This window comes from Dipodomys spectabilis, unplaced genomic scaffold (genome assembly GCF_019054845.1).
Source record: "Dipodomys spectabilis isolate Male_0828 unplaced genomic scaffold, ASM1905484v1 ptg000001l, whole genome shotgun sequence".
NCBI classification, from domain to species: Eukaryota; Metazoa; Chordata; class Mammalia; order Rodentia; family Heteromyidae; genus Dipodomys; species Dipodomys spectabilis.
The window spans coordinates 4,125,554-4,146,758 of NW_024870678.1; the positions used below are offsets into that span (position 1 = coordinate 4,125,554).

Genomic DNA, 21,205 nt, shown 5'->3' on the forward strand with positions numbered 1-21,205 from the left:
CAGTCATCTCTCAATTGTGTGGTCTTGGGCAACTTAACTTCTATGAAACATTATGTTCTTCATCTGAAAAGTGAAGGTTATATTTATATCTACTCTATAGATTTGTTTATTACAAGGATCTATGGAAAAACTATGTGGGCACACAGGAAGTTTGTTTATTATGAGGATCTATGGAAAAACTATGTGGGCACACAGGAAGTACTAGCTACTAGAGGCAGCTCCGATTACTTTCTGCAGAATAAATTCCTAAAGTTATCAGATCCAAGGGTATGTTCTAGAATCATGCTATAGCAAAGTAGTATTAGAAATGAAGATTCTCAGACCCCCTTCCCAGATTCGAACTCAAAAATCTGCCTTTCCTCCCCTTTCACAGTGCTGGATCAAACCCAGGGTCTCTTATCTGCTAGGCAAGTATTTACCACAGAGCTACATCTCCAACCCTCAGAATATGTTTTTTTTCTTAATTTTGTTTTTTAAGATGAGGGTGTCTCACTACATTGCCCAAGTTTGCCTCAAACTCCTAGGCTTAAAATTCTCTCCTATCAGCTTCCTGAGTAGCTAGGAATATGGATGTGTCCTACCACATCCAGCATAGGATCTACAATTTTAACAAGGTCTCTGGATTTATAGGTACATCAAAGTTCGAAAAGCACACATTCTCATCAGAAAACAAGTGCTGGGCTGGGAATATGGCTTAGTGGTAGAGTGCTTGCCTAGCATGCATGAAGCCCTGTGATTCCTCAGTACCACATTAACAGAAAAAGCTGGAAGTGGCTTTGTGGCTCAAGTGGTAGAGTGCTACCCTTGAGCAAAAGAAGCTAAGGGACAGTGCCCAAACCCTGAGTTAGAGCCCCAGGACTGAAAAAAAAAAATACAAGTGCTCATTCTATTACATCTTTGCTAACATTAGAGCCCTCTTCAAAGAAGAATACACACACACACACACACACACACACACACACACACACACACACACACACACACACACAAATACACATGGCAAAGAGTTATTTAGCTAGGCATGGTGGTACACACCCTGGGAGGCTGAAGCAGGAGAATCAAGACTTTAAGGCCACAGCCTGGGCTTCATAATAAGACCTCATCAAAAGGAAGAGCGGAGAAGAAGGAAAGGGGAGAAGGGAAGAGGAGAGGGAGAACAAAGGAAAAGGAAAGGGAAAAAGAAGAAAGGGAGAGGGGAAGGGAGGAAGAGGAGAGGAGAGGAGAAGAGAGGAGAGGAGAGGAGAGGAGAGGAGAGGAGGAAAGAATGACAGATAAGGGGGAATTCCCAGGTCTTTGGCTTAAATAATTATGTGAATCATGAAGCCATTTCCTAGGATAGGAAATATAGCATGGAGTGGTTGAAGAAGATAGATGCTGAATTCTATTTTAAATGTTTAAAGTACTTATAGAATATTCAAGTTGGTGTTCCATAAGGCAATTTGATAAACAGGTTCTAAAACTAGAAAAGAGATTTGAGTAGGATATACAAGTTGTACATCCCTAAACAAAATCCAGATGTCTGAAAAAGATTCCCGATCTAAAAACACTTCTAACCCCAAATATTTCATATGAGATACTTAAAGCTGTATAAATTAGGAGTTATCATCTTAACTGCTGATAAATTGTGGCCACTGAAACTAAAGTTTACCTGGGAAAAATGTCTACAGTAAGCAGAGAGCCCAGTCCAGAAGCATGGTTATCAATGCTATCTTAAGGGAACGAGGCAAAGGACCCTACCAAGGACTGTGCAAACACATCTGGAAATGATTAATGCCATCTACTTCTCTTTATAATGTCCACTTTTGTTCCTGTGATACTGTCCTGAAATTTTTCAGGTAAGTTTCCCTAAGAGAATGTTTCCTATAGGTGTGGGTCAATAACAAAGTCCTTTCAAACAATTGCCTTTGCTCTCTCTCATTTCTATTCATACTTGTCTCCACTCCTTTCCTCCTCTTTTTCTCTGCTCCCCTCTCCATTTCCTCTCTTCTCCCTCTCCTTTTCCCCTCTCTTCACTTTCCTTTCTCTCCTCTCTTCCTTTGACAAGGTCTTGTTTTAGTAAGACCCTGCGCCACAGGTTTTTCTTCCCACCATCCCTCATGGTTTCCTACACCACCATTTCCATTTCATCAATTATTATTCAGATAAAGATAAAACCATTCATGTTAGAAGGAAATAGACATTTAAACTGACTACTGATGCTGAAATTCTTAAAAGTTTTAAAATACTATAGCCTAAATTGGGTATATACGTTATCTGCAATGTATTCTTTAAATCATAGACATAATACACTAAATATAATACTCTAAATTTCAATTTTTCACATACAATTTTAAAGGGTAATATTTTTCCCTTGAACATTACTATATACCTATAACTAATAAGCTATGGCTTGAATATATGTGTTCCTCACAAAATTCATGTTGAAACCTAATCCCCAATGTACCAGAATGAAAATGAAGGTGATTAGGTCATGGAGGGTTCTCATAAATGACATTAATGTCTTACAATAGAAGCTTCACAATGAGTTCACCCCTTTTTTTCCTTGACAACATGAGGACCCAGCAACAAGGCACCATCTCGGAAGCAGACACTGAACCTGCTAGTTAGCACCTTAATCTTGGACTTTCCAGCCTCCAGAACTGTAAGAAAATAAATTTCTGTTGTTTATAAGTTACCCAATCTAAAACTTATTTTAAAATTTCAGTACACATGGACTAAGACAATATGGAAAAACTTACGTTGTTCTCCTAAAGTCCTTCTGAAGTGTAGGGTATTCTGGCATCTTTCTGATATCTTCCCAATCTTTATCTTACAAAAAATATTGAATATTGTTATAGAAAATAACATTTATTTATTTATTTATTTATTTATTTATTTATTTATTTATTTATTTATTTATGGTCATGAGGCTTTAACTTAGGGCCTGGATGCTGTCCTTGAGCTCTTTTTTTGCTCAAGGCTAGCACTCTACCATTCTGAGCCACAGCTCAACTTTTGATTTTCTGGTGATTAATTGAGGGTAAGAGTCTGATAGACTTTCCTGGCTGGGCTGGCTTTAAACCCTGATCCTCAGATTTCAGCCTTCTGATTAGCTAGGATGACAGGAATGAGCCACTGGCACTGGCATTTTTAAAATTTTTTTACTGTTATTATAAAGATGATGTACAGTTTTTTAGTTTTAAAATATAGATCAAATATAATTTAAATTGCTTAACAGGAAAATAAATTACCTGCAGGAAACCCCATGACACTAAATATCCGATCAAGTTGATCATGATGAAAGGGATTGCTTGTTTTTATATCTTCTTGACGACAATGAAAAATAGGTTCTGAAGTCAACAATTCAGCAAATATACAACCTATTGCCCATATGTCTATGGAAAAAAACAAATTTTTATACAAATGCATTATATTTACTTAATTATAATTCCAACATGCATATAAGAATACTTTTCAGTAAAACAATTCACAAAATACAGTAAGTATATTATGAAAATGTATAAGCCAGGTACTGGTGGCTTATGCCTATAATCCTAGCTACTCAGAAGGCTAAGATCTGAGAATCATGATTCAAAGCCACTTAAGACAGGAAAGTCTGTGAGACTTTTTTGGGGGGGAGAGGGGAGGAGAGCAGTCCTGGGCCAGGGCCTGGACACTGTCTCTGAGCTTATTTCTGCTAGCACTCTACCACTTGAGTCACAAAGCTACTTCCAGCCTTTTCTGTTTATGTGGTACTGAGGAATTAAACCCAGGGTTTCATGCATGCTAGGCAAGCACTCTACCACTAAGCCCCATTCCCAACCCACCAAAAAGCCAGAACTGAAACTGTGGTTCAAGTGGGTAGATCACTAGCCTTGAGCACAAAAGCTCAGAGCCAGAACCCAGGCCCTGAGTTTAAGCTCCAGCACTGGCACAAAAGAGATGGGAAAGGAAAGGAGGGAGGGGAAGGAAGGAAAAGAAGAGAAAATGTACAGAGTGTATAAGTGACATGAAATAGCTATTTCATCATGTAACAGATTGGAAGCCAAATAAGAAACATTTACTTTTAAATTTCCTGATGAAGTTAAACTCAGGAAGAACTCAACTTGGCAAGCAATGATTTTCTTTTTGTTTTGTTTTTTGAAGTCAGACCTTGCAATGTAGTTAAGGCTAGCCTCAAACTCCTAATCCTACTGCCTCAGCCTCCCAACTATTAGACTTACAGCAGTGCACAACTGTAACTGGTACAATGAATTAGATTTGGGGGAAAAATTTTGTGTAGCTCATTTAACTGTTGAAGCACTAATTATTAATCTGAAATAGGAGATAAAAGAATGAAATAAGATTATAGTCAGATAAAAAATGTAATTCTGTGTGTGTATATGAGAGAGAAAGAGAGGAGAGAGAGAGAGAGAGAGAGAGAGAGAGATCTAAGGCTTGAACTCAGGGTTTGGGTGCTGTCCCCAAGCTTTAGGTTAGTATAGTGCTCTACCACAGTAGAGCCATAGCTGTACTGGCTTTTTGTGGTTAACTGGAAATAAGAGTCTCACAGACTTTCCTGCCCAGGCTGGCTTTGAACCACAAACCTCAGACTCTAGATTCCTGAGTAGCTAAAGATTACAGGCATGAGCCACTCAAGCCTGGCTTATAATTATTTTAAAGCAATTAAATGCATAATTATACAGCAATGCATATTGAGTCTAGACAGATGTAAAAGAGTTTGGAAAATTCAACTTTTTTTTTTTTTTTTTTGCTGGTCGTGGGGCCTAAACTCTGCGCCTGGGTGCTGTCCCTCAGCTCTTCAGCTCAAGGCTAAGTGCTCTACCACTGAGCCACAGCACTACTTCTAGCCTTTTTCTGCTTATGTGGAGCTGAGGAATCGAACCCAGGGCCTCATGCATGCAAGGCAAGCACTCTACCACTGAGCCACCTTCCCAGCCCCTGGAAAATTCAACTTCTGTCTGAAAGACTACCAGCCTCAGTTCTTTTAGAAGAAATTATAAGGTATAAGCTTATAAATAATACAAGTACACACAGGCTTTACATGAGAGAGTAGAAAATACATTTTTCTATTCATTTACTTATAGCCTTTCTGCTAACTCCAACACAAAGTTTAGCATCTTTATTTTTTTTTTATTTTTTATTTTTTTGGGTCCAGTCGTGGGGCCTGAACTCTGGGCCTGGGCGCTGTCCCTCAGCTCTTCAGCTCAAGGCTAGTGCTCTACCACTTGAGCCACAGCGCCACTTCTGGCTTTTTTTCTTTTTGCTTATGTGGTGCCGAGGAATCGAACCCAGGGCCTCATACATGCAAGGCAAGCGCTCTACCACTGAGCCACTTTCCCAGCCCCAAGTTTAGCATCTTTAAAAGTTTTGTCAGGGTCTACAAATGTAGCTTAGTGGTAGAGCACCTGCTTAGCATTCCCAAAACTCTGTTTTAATCCACAGCACCTCACAATAAAATTATTGTCTATTTAAAGCCAGCATAGATTATTCTGTTGAGTTTTTTGTTTGTTTATTTTTGGTCAATCTTGGGTCTTGAACTCTGTCCTGGGGGCTGTCTCTGAGCTCTTCAGCTCAAGGCAAGTGCTCTACCACTTGAGCCACAGCGCCACTTCTGGTTTTCTGGTGGTTAATTGGAGATGAGTCTCACAGACTTTTCTGCCCAGGCTGGCTTTGAACTGGGATCCTCAGATCTCAACCTCCTGAGTAGCTAGGATTACAGGTGTGAGCCACCTGGCACCCGGCTTTTGGGTTTTATATATGAAAAAAAAAAAAAAAACAAAACAAACAAACGAGTATAATTTGCCAGGCGTTAGTGGCTCCCACCTATAATCCTAGCTACTCAGGAGGCTGAGATCTGAGGATCATGGTTCAAAGCCAGCCAGGGCAGGAAAGTCCCTGAGACTCTTATCTCCAATTAACTACCAGAAAACCAGAAGTGGTACTGTGGCTCAAATGGTAGAGTGCTAGTCTGGAGCTGAAGAGTTCAGGGTCAGGGCCCAAACCCAGAGTTCAAGCCCCATGATGACAAAAACAAACAAAACAAAACAAAACAAAACCTATAATTTATCTTCTGGTACTATAATACTCTACCTGCAACATTTTATCAAATGTGAATTAATTTTTGTGACATGTATATTCATATTTATAAGTTTAAATAAATGCCACTTAGGATTTATTAGAAAGAGAAAAGTTAATAATGCTACAAATATGGTGTATTATAGAAAAGTACAGTATTTACCACAGTGTTACTATATTCTACAGATAAGAGTTTGATTATATTCATTAATTAGAGTAACTGTTATTATTCTTTTGCAAAACAAATTACACCAAATGGAAAAAGATCTACATAACAATGCTGAGAGTTTGGTTTTGGGGGGTATTTTTGTTTTTGGTGTTAGTCCTGGGGCTTGAACTCAGAGCCTACGTGCTGTACCTGGGTTTGTTGGGGTTTTTTGCTCAAGGTTAGCATTCTACTACTTGAGCTACAGCTTCACTTCTGGCTTTTTCGTATATAAGTAGAGATAAAAATCCCCTCCCCAGGCTGGCTTTGAACCATGATCCTCAGATCTCAGCTTCCTGAGCAGATGGCATTACAAGGGTGAGCCAAAGGCACCCAGCTTAAAAATGACCATAAAAAATAACTAAATAAATAAAAATAACCAATGAATAAGGGGACTGACAAAATGTCTCAAGTGACAGAATAATTGTCTACTAAGTGTGAGGCCCTGAATTCAATCCCTAGTACTTTTTTTTTTTTTTTTTAGTCAGTTGTGGGTTATGGGGCTTGAACTCTGGGCCTTGGGCTGTCCCTGAGCCTGGCGCCACTTCTGGTTTTCTGGTGGCTAACTGGAGATAAGAGTCTTACAGACTTTCCTGCCTGGGCTGCTTTAAACCATGATCCTCAGATCTGAGCCTCCTGACTAGCCAGGATTACAGGCATGAACCACTGATGCCTGGGGCCCAATACTTCTTTAAAAAAAAAAAATTCGAAATCAAGAAATATAGAAGTCAATAGAACTCTTACAAAGAGCTATATACTAAGTTTTACCAAGTAGCTTTAGTATTATAAAGCTATAATAAAGTTATACTTACTTACATTTCATAGATACTTGGTATTAATGAATTTGATGTCAAGACGATAAATCATTTTAGATCAACTTACCAATGGCCTTTGTATAATGCCTCGCACCAAGCAAAAGTTCTGGAGCCCGATACCAAAATGTCACAACTACTGGATCCAAATCTGCTAGTGGCTTTAGGGGAGAATTGAACAATCTGGCAAAACCCATATCAGCTAAAAAATAAAATAAATTCATATAAAATTTAGTATCACATTATTAAAACCATTCAGGGTTGACAACAATAGCTACTGGCCTTATAGAACAATGCTTTCCCTCTGAAAAAAATAAAAGCAGAAATCTATATCACACAGTGGGGATTATGTTTAGTACTCCCTCACACCCAAAAAGATACTACTACTGTGCCTGTTTTGTTGATTAAGAGCAAAATAGTTTCCTCTGACTTGCCCAAGACCCCATAAAGTAGGTTCAGAGTCAGAATTAGAATCCAGCTCTGACTGCAGGGACAGTTAAAATATTCTTAAATGCTTTTCAAATCTAAAACAGTCTAAAAATCTAAACAATTACTTATTATTTCTGCATATCTACCTATGTATGGAAGAACTGATTACACCTAGGTTCAGTATGTCCTAAGGCCAACTTCCCTACAAACTCACAAGAGCTGATTTGTATGGAGCTCTTTCATACAGCATATTGGTGACTTGGAACTGGCTATGATAGAAGTATTTATAACATGAAAAACAGAAAATTCCACAAACTGTGGCTTTTGTCCTCCAGAAAATCAGCTGAAGAGTAACCAACATATCACACGTTTCCAAAAATATGACTAGAATACACAAGTTGTAACTAGTTATAAAGCAGTATTTAACAAAGGTCTAAACCAAAGTTAATTGATTTAAATATTAGGGGCTACATAAAACTAATAAAAAGAGTATTCAAAACTACAGTTAAGTCATAGAAACTATTTTTTTAGATTTTATAAGTTTACAAATGGCACACAAACACACATATAACCTGTATTGTCTAATTTAATCTTCATAAAAATAATAGTTTAATAAGCACTCCTGAGATGAAAGATCTAAGGCCAAAGCAGTTGAATGACTTGTCCACATTGATAGCAATAGTAAGTAAAGAGCTCAGTATTTAAAAAATCATGCTACAATTTAGGATCTGCCTAATTATACATCCAGTAGATTATACATATGACAATTACAAGTCACAAAGTCGCTGTCACAAGAATGATAAACCTCTTAATTTGAAATGTGTAATATATGCAGGTAATTTGAATACATAAGGGGCCCCACTATACTATAAAATGCACAAATAGACAAAAACATTTCAACTATAGAAAATCTCTTAATCTAAAACTAATCTGCTATGACATAATATACATTAAAATTTTGATTACTATGATTTTGTTGCTTTAGAGTTTGAAACTTTTACATTTAAAAAATTTACAAGACTTTTTGAGGATGCTTTGGAGTATCTAGGTCTTAAGAAGCAAAGTAACCCAAGGAAGACTACACTGATGCCTATTCTTTTTAAACTAAATTTCCTGTAGCAAACAAAAATATTCAACCATTTTACTAATATTATACCTATCATTCTATAATATTGCACAATATTCAAAGCAATGCTTTATACATTTAATAAATGCTAATTGTTGTTGATAGCAAAGTATGCCATCAAATAGATAAAAAATGGCTGCAAATGATATGGTTAATCAGATTAAACAACCAGATATGGATTACAGTTGATGGCAAAGTATGATGAAATGCCATATAATTCATTAAAAAGCACTTTAAAGCAGAGGCACTAGCTTTTATTTCTCCCCTTACTCTTTATCTCTTTAGTTTTAGGTAAGTACGTCTATTTAATGACTAGATGAAATCAAGGCCAAAAAGAAGAAAATAGTTTTAAAAATTATTCCTATTATATAAACATTAAAAGCACTTCAAACCACTTTTCAAATAATTACTAATTTAGACAAAAGTTAACTAGCCAAAACACTACTAGAACAATTTTTAAATATCAGACTGAGTGGAATTGTTCAATTAAGAAGACTGATGTATGGGCTGGGAAGGTGGCTCAGTGGTAGAGCGCTTGCCTTGCATGCTCGAGGCCCTGGGTTCGATTCCTCAGCACCACATAAGCAAAAAGAAAAAAGCTGGAAGTGGCGCTGTGGCTCAAGTGGTAGAGCGCTGGCCTTGAGCTGAAGAGCTGAGGGAGAGCGCTCAGGCCCAGAGTTCAAGCCCCACGACTGGACCAAAAAAAAAAAAAAAAAAAAAAGAAGACTGATGTAGCAGAATTCTGGTGTGGATCCTAATCAGGCAATATCAAATGATAGAAAAGCAGTCATACAAGTTCTATCACACAAAGAACTTATATAACAAAATACAGGGAGTATATAAAAGTAAAAAGCTAATTACATAATGAGAATAAAGAAAGTTGCTGGTTTTTACTAGGTACAAAATCTATGAAGGGATTATGTCTCCTTCAAGGTGTTATCGAGAATAATGTTTAATAGACACTTATGGACTAAATAGTTTAATAGACTAAATTGAAAGTAGAACTTGATCCGAATCCTGGAAGACAAGTATTTTTATATAGTAAAACATAAAGGCAATAAGTAAGTTAGAAGGGATGGAGGGTGTAGCTCAGTGATAGAGTGCCTGCCTAGAAAGTGCAAGATCCAGGAGTTCAAACCCCAGCAACAGACTAGATAGATATAGGGGGGGAAGAGAGAGAGAGAGAGAGAGAGAGAGAGAGAGGGAGAGAGGGAGAGGGAGAGAGGGAGAGAGAGAGAGAGAGAAGGGGGGGGACATTTTTGATAAGGTCTGGGAACCCAGAACCTAATTCATGCTAGGCAAAAAATCCTACCACTGAGCTAACTATGTTCTCAGTTCCCCTATGATTGTTATTTTTTTTATAACAGTGATGATGAAGTTGGGAATATGTATCTCAGTGGTAGAATACTTAGCTAGTATGTATGAGGTTCTGGGTTCAATCTCCAGCACCATAAAAATATTACTAGTGAAATTAAAAAATAATGTGCTATTAAAACAAGAAGCTCAATCAACTAAATCAATCGTTTCTTCATTAGAACTTTATTATTAATTACTGCTTACTTTTTTTTGTTAATGCTAGTCCTCAGTTTGAACTCAGAGCCTGGGCACTGTCCCTGAGCTTTGCTTGCTCAAGGCTAACACTCTACCTCTTGAGCCACAGCTAGACTTCCAGCTTTGTTTTAGTAGTTGACAGGACAGAAGAGACTAATGGAGTTTATTGCCATGGTCTTCAAATCTCCTGAATAGCTAGGATTACAGGCATGAGTCACTGCCCCCCCCCCCCCCAGCAGCTACTGCTTACTTATAATCCTGGTTGATCTTGTATACAATTATAATTCTCTTTTTCTTTTCTTTTGTGCCAATACTGGGGCTTGAACTCAGGCCTGGACATTGTTCTTGAGCTTTTTTTGCTCAAGGCTACCACTCTACCATTTGAGACACAGCTCTACTTTTGGCTCTTTGGTGGTTAATAGGAGATAAAAGTCTCAAAGACTTTCCAGCCTACTGGCATCTAATCATAATCCTCAAATCTCAGCCTCCAGAGTGGTTAAGATTAAAGGTGTGAGCCCCCTTCCCCCAGCAGTATAATACTAACATTCTTAACAATAAAGTAACTGCCCTGACCAGATTACAGATTATAGAATTTTATGTTGAAGAATGGTAAGGAGAAGACATTAGATTGGGGGGAAAGGATGTAGTGAAGGGCATAAACAACAGAGAATCTAAGATGATACTGAATTTGCTTTGGGACAATGGAGTATATGTTGTCAGGAGGAAACCCAAATAGAGGGGAGAACACCTTTAGTTGGGAAGAACAGAATCTAAAATCTAAAATCTTACAATAAGTGCCAAAGACTCTAAGACTGAGGATATAACTTATCAAATCCCTTAAGTATTGTAGAGGGAGATGGAGACCATTCCCCAAACCAGTGTTTACAATGTCTTAAAATAGGTTAATAAAACATAACAGGAAATAGTGAATAAAATGTAGACTAACAGCAAAAGCAGTAGATATAAAAACAGAATTTCATAATTCCATATAAGCCAAAGGAGAAGGTCTCAAGGACAGCTAGTCAGAAGAACAAATGATTTACAGCAGTAAAGGAGAACAGTGACTGATACACTTATTAAGATAGAGGTCACCTTTTAGAGAAAGTTTTGATAGAGGGATACAACTAAGAGGCTTACTTGTAAACAATTAAGTGAAAGCAAAGGGTAAACATCAAGAGTATTCCAACAATAGAGGAAAAAGAGTGTCTGAATTTGTGTTTGAAGGGGGGAATAACAGAAATGCTAAATAAAACAATGTGGAGATAAAGATTTATTTTTAAATTGGGAAGAGGACTATAAATGTTGAAAAGGAGAAACAAGAAGGGCTTAAATGGCAAAGTTATGTTATGGGGAATTTAAGTCAAGTGGGAAGATATTTAAAAGTCAGAAAAAAGACTAAGATAGTACCTTAGAAAGGGAAGATTCACTATTTCCCTAAAGCTAGTTCAAAAGCTCAGTTGTTCTAACAAAAATCAGTGAGTTATACCAGATAGCTCTGATATCACCAGGTACCCACATTTGTAGCAGAAAAATCTCAGGACAACCTATGACTTCTAAAAGATATCAAAGACAAGACTGTATTTAGACAAGAAAGACTGTATTTAGAATAAATATGTATTTATTCTAAATACAGTCTTTCTTGTCTTTGATATCTTTTAGAAAAGGGTTGTATAAAACAAATAAGGTAACATGAAAGCAAGTAGTACACTATATAGTAAGTTGTTTATCTGGCTATCTCTCATAAGGAGGAACTATCCTTTATCTCCCTTCCATTTGCATCTGGCAAAAAGCAGGTACACAACAAATGCCTGTAAGAAAGACAGTGAGGGGGCTGGAAGGTGGCTCAGTGGTAGAGCGCTTGCCTTGCATGCATGAGGCCCTGGGTTTGATTCCTCAGCACCACATAAGCAAAAAGAAAAAAGCCGGAAGTGGCGCTGTGGCTCAAGTGGTAGAGCGCTAGCCTTGAGCTGAAGAGCTGAGGGACAGCGCCCAGGCCCAGAGTTCAGGCTCCACAACCGGACCCCCCCCCCCCCCAAAAAAAAAAAAGACAGTGGGTATAAAATAATAGAAACAATAAGGAGTGTTGGAAAGGGAAAAGAAGAAGTGGCTACCAGGTGCTTAATTAACATCAATATTTTTAAAATAAATTTGTATTCAGCAAACTCAGAACAGAGATTTAAAGAAAGGAAAACTAACTTAGAACACCTTCAGGAATTGAGCTATAAGTAGGAAATCAAGCAGTGGGACAGGCTCAGTTGAAGTAGGAAGCCATGAATTTGGAGGAAGTCACATAAGCACAACTCTAATATAGTATATTCCAACAGAAAAACAAAAACCAAAAACCAGGGGCTGGGAAGGTGGCTCAGTGGTAGAGTGCTTGCCTTGCACGCACGAGGCCCTGGGTTCGATTCCTCAGCACCACATAAGCAGAAAAAGCTGGAAGTGGCGCTGTGGCTCAAGGGATAGAGTGCTAGCCTTGAGCTGAAGAGCTGAGGGACAGCACCCAGGCCCAGAGTTTGACCCAAGACCGACAAAAACAAAAAAACAAAAACCAAGCTGGTGAAACAAATTTTATTTTAAAATCCTTTCTGGCCATGTTTTAATCTAAGACAGGCAAGTGTAAGAAGATGTGTGTATATACATATGTACATACACACATACAAACAAATATATATTCATTTGGAAAAAAACATGATAGTACCTAGCATGGAATATTATAGGCTGGGGTGGAAGAGTAAGAAGAGATTGTGAGACCATCTCAGGGCCAGAGAGACTTATTCAAGGAAAGAAAAGTTGGGGAGGGAGGGATCATGGGAGGGAGAGAGAGAGGGAAGGAAGGAAAGAAAGAGAAAAGAAAGAAAGAGAGAAAGGAGGGAGGGAGGAGGTGAAGGAAGGAACTAAGATTTAGGAGATTTGCTTCGGATGACTATGCAGGACACTGGTGGTAACATTTAACACAAGACTGGGATATTATATGGATTTAGTGTTTTGTGAGCTTGCTAGTCAATTCCCAGTGATGTCTCAATTTTAGAATTATCTTACTTTGGGAAAAGCCCTAGTATTTTTTCAAAAATATAATTTTATTGTTATTATTAAGATGTTATAGAGAAACAGCCATTTCACAATTCAGGTAATGCATACATTTCTCTTTTTTTTTCCCTTTTTTTTTTTTGGGGGGGGGGTCCGGTCATGGGGCCTGAACTCTGGGCCTGGGCGCTGTCCCTCAGCTCTTCAGCTCAAGGCTAGCGCTCTACCACTTGAGCCACAGCGCCACTTCCAGCTTTTTTCTTTTTGCTTATGTGGTGCTGAGGAATCAAACCCAGGGCCTCATGCATGCAAGGCAAGCGCTCTACCACTGAGCCACCTTCCCAGCCCTACATTTCTCTTTTGGACTGTATCATTCCTTCCTTCACTTTTCCCCAGTTTCTCCCTCCCATTTCCCTAAGGGTTTTTATAGATTATATGCCTATATTTTCCAATGCTTTTGCTAAGAATACTGTAATATTTTTAAATTAACTATTTAAATAAGAGTATGAAGAAGGGAAACATCTTTATAATCAGTTCTTAATAACTTATTTTAGGATTAATTACCTACCTATTTTGACTCTCCCCCTTTCAGGACCTTCTCCCATTACTAGGATATTTGCTGGTTTCTAGAAATAAAAATAGAGCATTCAAATTACTATGCTTATTCTTTTGACATGCTCTAAATGGAAAACCTTATAATTGAAAATATCATTTCTATATTTTCATCAAAACTAAACTAATCAAATATTAAGTACCCTTTACATAGTTGAAGCACTTGACATACACTTGAAAGTTAGCACTAATTTTATATAAATACATTTGCCATGGAAACATACCTTGTTTTCAAACTATACCACCCAAATACTTACAAAGTGATTAAACCTATCATTTCTATTCACCATATATAAAAACTAGTAATGATATTTTAAAACCTGCACAAACTATATAAATTGCTTATTGACCCAACAAAGAATTTATGTATTCAGGGAAAGAAAAGTTGGTAGAGCTAAAAATCAAACATAGACAAAATAATTGTGTTCACTTAAATAAGTCAAATAACAAAAACATGTAAATCAAATGGAATATTCCTTGCTAAATATTTTTAAACTACCACTGGAAAACATGACCAAAATTCAACAGACACCACTGACATTCATATCAGCAATAATACATGCAAAAGTAAGAAACTCCAAATATAATTTCAAGATGTAGGGAAACAAAAGCAAAAGTTGATATAGATTTCATAAAGAAAAAGTATATGCTGCAAATCTGTTATCTCTACTTTTTCTCTCCTCTCTTGCTGGTCCTGGGGCTCGAACTCTGGCCGTAGGAGCGTCCCTAAGCTTTTTTTTGCTTAAGGCTAAAGCTCTACCACTTGAGCCACAGCATCACTTCTGGCATTTTGTGAGTAACTTATTAGTGATAAGAGTCTCAAGAACTTTCCTGCCCTGGCTGGCTTCAAACCCTAATCCTCAGATCTCAGCCTCCAGAGTAGCTAGGATTACCAGGCAAGAGCCACCAACCCCAAGCTTATCTGTCATCTTTTAATTCTTCCCCCATCTGCAGATATTTGTAAACAAATGTTGATGATAGGATTAGGGGTGAGAGGAAGGAAATAAATCACCTAACACTCCCGTCTCCCCACTCCTTCCTGGGGCTGAACTCAGGGGCCTGGGCTCGGTCCCTGAGCCTTTCTAAGCTAAAGGCTAGAGCTCTACCACTTAAGCCACAGAACCACTTCAGATTTTTGTTTATGTGATACTAAGGAATTGAACCCAGGGCTTCATGTATGCTAGGCATGCACTCTACCACTAAGCCACATTCCCAGCCACTAAGTCACCTTTGTAAATACTTTGGAAGGAAAAATCATGTGTTTTTAATTTATTGGGCTCATCCATTAAATCAGTAAACATGTTTTTAGTATTTCCTAGATATAAGGTTATCACTACAAAGCATTAAAAGAACAACAAATTGTGGTAAACTAAAGCTTCTAATCTCCAGATACTATTTAGAAGGTTGTATACTATTAGAAGCTAGTTATACAAAGGCCTGAGGTATGCAATTAGAGACTAAATTGGAGTACTTTTACTTTTTTATCTCTGATTGTTTTTAAATTGAAAACAGTAATACTGAGCAGAATCCAGCATAGCTGAGTAGAGGAAAGACCAGGGCATTGCAAAAGTTAACAAGCCAGGTGCTTCACAAACCAGTAGCTAGGATATAGCCTGTTATTCAGGAGTCTGAGATCAGGCAGGTCAAGGTCCAAATTCAACCCAGGTAAAAAAGTTTGTGAGATTTCATCTCCAAAAATAACCAACAAAAAGTCAGGTTGTAGGTATGACTCAAGGAGTATGGCATAAACTGACCAAGTAAAGTCAAACAAGTACAAGGCCCAGAGTCCAGACCTCAGTATTCGCCTCTCCACCCCAAAAGATAGCCTCTCCACCCCAAAAGATAATGAACAAGTATGCTTAGAATACAATTAAGAAGTCTGACTTGACAGGAAGGAAAAGGTTCACAATGGGGGTGGTAAATACATTCTTTAAATGCTGGATGATGTAATCTGACCCTATATTATAGTCACTGGGATTACTCAAAAGAGGAAGTATGGAAAAAATTACATTAAGTGAAGTAAGCCAAGCCCAAAGAAACGTAGGTCCCATGGTTTCCCTTATTTGCAATAACTAGTATATGTGTCTGGGACGAGCAGATATGACCAGATAAGATGATGTTAAGCGAAATGAACCCCAAGATAGGGACACAAGTGTTTTTTTCTTTCTTGCTATTGTTTCTAATGCATTTATAATGTACCATGTGATTTTTTTTTTTGTTGCTTTGTATCTTCCTCCCTGACGGTATATTCCGTTTTCACTGTATTTGATGTCGGTCTAATTTGTGGAGGGGAAGGGAAAAAACAAATGTTTAAATAAGGATACAGGTGGACCCATTGCAACAATGAGATGTACAAGACACTAGGTTGAAAAATGAACTTTACAATTTAGGCTAGGGGGGTGGGGGAGGTGTAGTTGTGGAAGTGGGAGGGAAGGGATGGTAGGGGAAAAACAAAGGAGGAGGCAACAATGCTTGATAGGAAATGTACTCATTACCTTGCTCATGTAACTGTAACCCCTCTCTACAGTATTTTTACAATTAAAAAAATATTTTAAAAAAGAGGAAGTAAACTGGTAGCAGAACTGAGTATGAGGTGATAAGGGAACTGGAGGATTTGAAGCTAAGAATACTTTAGAATGAAAAATTTACAGAATGTTGTGACTGGTTCCAGTCAAAAGATTAAGAAAATAGAGTGATAAAGTTTTCATCAAGATCTTGAATTTATGTAACTTGAAGAATAATGCCTTTTATGGAAATAGGAGTTATGAGAGCTATTAGGGAAAACAAGAAGAAGGAGATGACACTGAATAGGAATAGGAGATCTGCATTTGAAAGTTATTGTCACTAAACGATGAAAACTAAAAACACAGGAAAGGACTAGTCTGTCCCAACAAGTAAAATAGCATCAGACAAAACTGAATTTTCAAAATTCAAGTTTGACAACTACTTATCGAAGATTCATTTAATATAAAATGCTATATGGCAGCCAGTGGCTCATGTCTATAATTCTAGCTACTAAGGAGGCTGAGATCTGAGAATCACAAATTCAGAGCCATAAATCTCATAAATATATGAGATTCTTATCTCCAAATAACCATCAAAAAGTGGAGGTATGGCTCAAGTGGTAGGGTACCAGTTGTGAGCAAAAAAACAAGACCAAGAGGACTTGAATTAAAGCCCTAGTTCTAGCATGAAACCAAACCAAACAACAACAACCAAAAAAACCACAGAACTGAAGATTTTCAAGAGAAAAATGAAGTCCTTGACTTCAAAAAACTTAAACCCACAATAGATCTAAGTTGTTTTAGAATAGAACATTATGAAAAGTACTAAAGTAAAAAAAAAAAAACAAGAATTACTAAGAGACTATGATGCTTTTCAGTGAATATGAGGATAGTCTTCAGGAGGATAATTCTGGATAATTTCTTTTTGTCAGTCATTGGGCTTGAACTATGGGCCTGGACGCTATCTCTTAGCTCTTCGGTTCAAGGCTAGGCTCTAACACTTGAACCACAGCGCCACTTCCGGTTTTCTGGTGGTAATTGAAGATAAGAGTTTCACAGACTTTCCTCCCTGGGCTGGTTTTGAACTGAGATCCTCAGATCTCAGCCTCCTGGGTAGCTAGGGTTACAGTATGAGCGCATTTCTGGATATTTTTTTTTTCCTTGTGGGTTGTTGGGGCTGAACTCTGGATTTGGGCACTGTCCCTCAGCTCTTCAGCTGAGGCTAGCCCCTACCACTTGAGCCACAATGCCACTTCCATATTTTTCTGCTTATGTGGTGCTGAGGAATCGAACCCAGGGCCTCATGCATGCAAGGTAAGCACTCTACCACTGAGCCAACTTCTCAGCCCCCTGGATAATTTTTATAAAGATGACCACACTGCATCAAACCCCAAACCTACTCATATGCAATTAACAAGAGACCACCTAAATGTAAGGACCATAACACAAAAGGAAAAGGTATTAACAGATATATAGGTGACCTAAAGGATAAAATTACCAAAGACAAGAATTTGCATTGTTTTATTACCTTTCTCTCTTACCCATTTCTTTTAAATAATTCTATAATAAATAGATGGAAGGAAGAATGAAGGGAGGAAGGGAGAAGATTTTAATATTCCTCCTACCCAATTTCTTTCTCTCTTTTTTTTTTTTTTTGCCAGTCCTGGGCTTGAACTCAGGGCCTAGGTACTATCCCTGAGCTTCTTTTGCTCAAGGCTAGCATTCTACCACTTGAGCCACAGTTGCCACTTCTGGCTTCTTCTGTTTATGTGATACTGAGGAATCGAACCCAGGGCTTCATGCATACTAGGCAAGTACTTTACCATTAAGCTATATTCCCAGCCCCATACACCCACTCAATTTCTAATGATAGGATTTAAAGACTCATTTCTACTATGTTAAATAGTTACATAAGGTTTAATTTTGCATGTATTAATATTACCATGAAAGAAATGGAATTCTAAAAATATATACGTAATCAGGCATGGTACTGGTATGTAATTCAAGCACTCTGGAGGCAGAGCAGGAAGATCTAGAGTTTGATCTACTTTGGGCTACATATTAAGACCCAGTCTGGAGAGAAAAGAAAAGAGGAAAAGACAAAAATCTAGGTAGCACAGGGTTCTAACAGCTAAGGGAAATAAATTTTATAAGTAGCTGTCAGGTAAAATAAAACACCAGGAAGCAAGTACTCAAAAGGGATAGGGGAAAAGGTAGACAGAAGGGAGGGATGAGGAATGCAGTCAAGAATTCAGTGCATATCCTACAAATTAAGAAGATGAGGGAGGGAATGGGAACAGGAAGGATGGGTAAACATGTTGAAAGGGATGACATTAATCAAGATATATTGTATCCATAAATTTTTGTTGAATGGCAACTCCTTTGTATAAAAGGGGGGGGGGGCTGTCAGAAGATGCAACCAAAATGGACAATTGGAAGGTCATTGGTGACTCAATAAATGCACCCCAAATAAGTGGAAAGGAGGCAAAGGCAAATGTGGAGGATAACTCTGAAGGCCTTAGTAAAAATGAGATTTCTAGAAGACACAGTCTAAACTGCCAGCCCAGGCAAGAAAGTCTGTGATACTCTTATCTCCAATTAACCACCAGAAAACCAGAAGTGGCACTGTGGCTCAAGTAGTAAGGCGCTAGGCCTTGAGATGAAGAGCTCAGGGACAGCACCCAGGCCCCACACCAAACTACCCCCCCCCCCAAAAAAAAGAAGTAAGAATTAGGGGGTGGTGAGAGAGAGGGAGAGACAGGGAGAGGGAGGAAGGGAGAGAGAATGGAAGATCTAGTTCTTGGAAGTTGGTGAAGAACACCTTTGAAGCCTATAGAAACTCTGTAAGTGTGAGGTCTCCATGCAGAGTCTGAGATGAGGACGGGGGAGTGGTATGGTTTACTAGGGTAGTGACACATGAATTTTTTGTTCAATTTGAGAAAAGAATCCAGAGTTTAAACCATATTAAAAAAGCTCCTGTACCCAAATTAAAACCTAGATCACACAGAGGAGTTATATTTATTTAATCTTTGGTTGTTGTTTTTGGCTACAAATGTAAAATATATGGATTCATACTTATTTCTTCAATATATTTCTAAATTATAACACATACAAATATCTATTTTTTATCCTTTTTTTTTGTGCCAATCCTGGGCCTTGAATTCAGGTTCTGGGCATTGTCCTTGAGCTTTTTGGGGAAAAGGCTAGCACTCTACCACTTGAGCCACAACTTCACTTTCAGCTTTTTGGTAGCTAAAGGTTGGGAGATTAAATCGCCCAACCTTTCCGGCACTAGCTCACTTTGAACCTCAACTCTCAGATCTCAGCCTCCTGAGTAGCTAGGATTACAGGCATGAGCCACTGTCACCAGGCCTATTTTTTATCTTTTTGGTTTTTTGGTGGGTCATAGAGCTTGAACTTTGGGCCTGGATGCTGTCCCTCAGCTCTTCAGCTCAAGGCAAGCACTCTACCACTTGAGCTACAGTGCCACTTCCGGTTTTCTGGCGGTTTATTGGAGGTAAGAGTTTCACGGACTTTCCTGCCCAGGCTTGCTTTGAACCTTGATCCTCAGATCTCAGCCTCCTGAGTAGCTAGGATTACAGGCATGAGCCACCGGTGCCCAGCTTATTTTTATCTTTAAGTAGTAGTATAAAAGAGTTTCAATTTGACATGTCAATTTATGAGAACAATATATGCACCTTGATCAATGTCACCATTCTGTCATCTCCGCCACACACCCCCCCCCACCCCCACCCCCACCCCCACCCCCACCACCCCCACCACCCCCACCACCCCCACCACCACCACCCCCACCACCACCACCACCACCACCACCACCGACTTCACTTGAGACTTCCCATTCTTGATGAGCTCTTTTCTTATGGTTGATACTCTATCAGTTAAGCCAAGCTTCCCCCAGTTCCAGTTTACTGCAAATAAAAGTCTCAAAGCCTGGACTGGCTCAAAACTACTATCTTCAGATCTCAGCCTTCTAAGTAACTCGGATTAGATGTATGAGTCAACAGTCCCAGCCTATTTCATCTTTTTATTTTTTAGGGAGGAAAAGTACCAAGGTTTGAACTCAGGGCCTCCTACTGCTAGTCAAGTGCTCTATCTCTTGAGCCACACCTCTATCCTTTTTTGTTATAATTTGTTCCTAGGCAGGGTCTTTGCCCAGCTGCTCTTGGACTGCAATACTCCTACTTCTGCCTCCTGAGTAGCTAGATTACTATGTGCCACCTTACTTGGCAAAAAAAAAATCTCAACTATGCATCCCTTATTTTAGATTATCTGTCCCTTCAGAACAAGTAGATAAACAAGACATTTATGTTTAAAAATAGCAATTCCAACAAAATTAATTATATAGTCACCATTAAAATATGTTTAACTGTGTTCAAAGAATTTTCACATCAATCATTATATTTCTCTTAATGAACATAATCTAGGCCCTACAAGGCAATGGGGAAAGTCTTAGAACAACTCAATCCCATCCTCAAGATTCTACACTGAAATTTATTTATAAATGTTTAGTTTTCAAAAGGCTAACTTTAGGGGTGATTAATCTCATTGAAAGCATATGTGTTAAAAAAAAGAAATTATAGTGCATACAGACACCCTCCTACCCTCACACAAATCTAAAAGGATGATGAAAGGGTACCAAAATTGTTCTGACCTAGTTACATCCCAATTAACACAGACTATGCTTTGCTAAAACTCTTCTTTTTACTGTGAACACACAAAATGCCAGCTGTGAAAGAAAGTGATACTGCTGGGTTTGCACACTTTAGTTACCATAGAAACAGAAGAAATGGCAGGAGTTAAATGCCCAACAGTTATCAGCAATAAAATCAGAGAGACAAATCATTGCTACTAAGTTCATTTT

The 21,205-nt window shown here is 38.3% G+C and overlaps 1 protein-coding gene across 3 annotated transcripts in view; it reads right to left on the reverse strand.

Annotated features, from left to right (window-relative positions):
- The window catches only part of Cdk19 (cyclin dependent kinase 19), a 106,939-nt gene that overhangs the window by 14,178 nt on the left and 71,556 nt on the right, over positions 1 to 21,205 (reverse strand). For 2 of the 3 annotated variants that reach the window (XM_042684378.1, XM_042684430.1), the window contains 4 exons: positions 13,776 to 13,833; positions 7,145 to 7,276; positions 3,231 to 3,374; positions 2,739 to 2,808 (listed from right to left, as the gene is read on the reverse strand). In XM_042684378.1, the coding sequence (XP_042540312.1) occupies positions 2,739 to 2,808; positions 3,231 to 3,374; positions 7,145 to 7,276; positions 13,776 to 13,833 (404 nt within the window). The remainder of the gene's footprint in view (positions 1 to 2,738; positions 2,809 to 3,230; positions 3,375 to 7,144; positions 7,277 to 13,775; positions 13,834 to 21,205) is intronic. The other variant, XM_042684439.1, reaches the window with a different exon arrangement.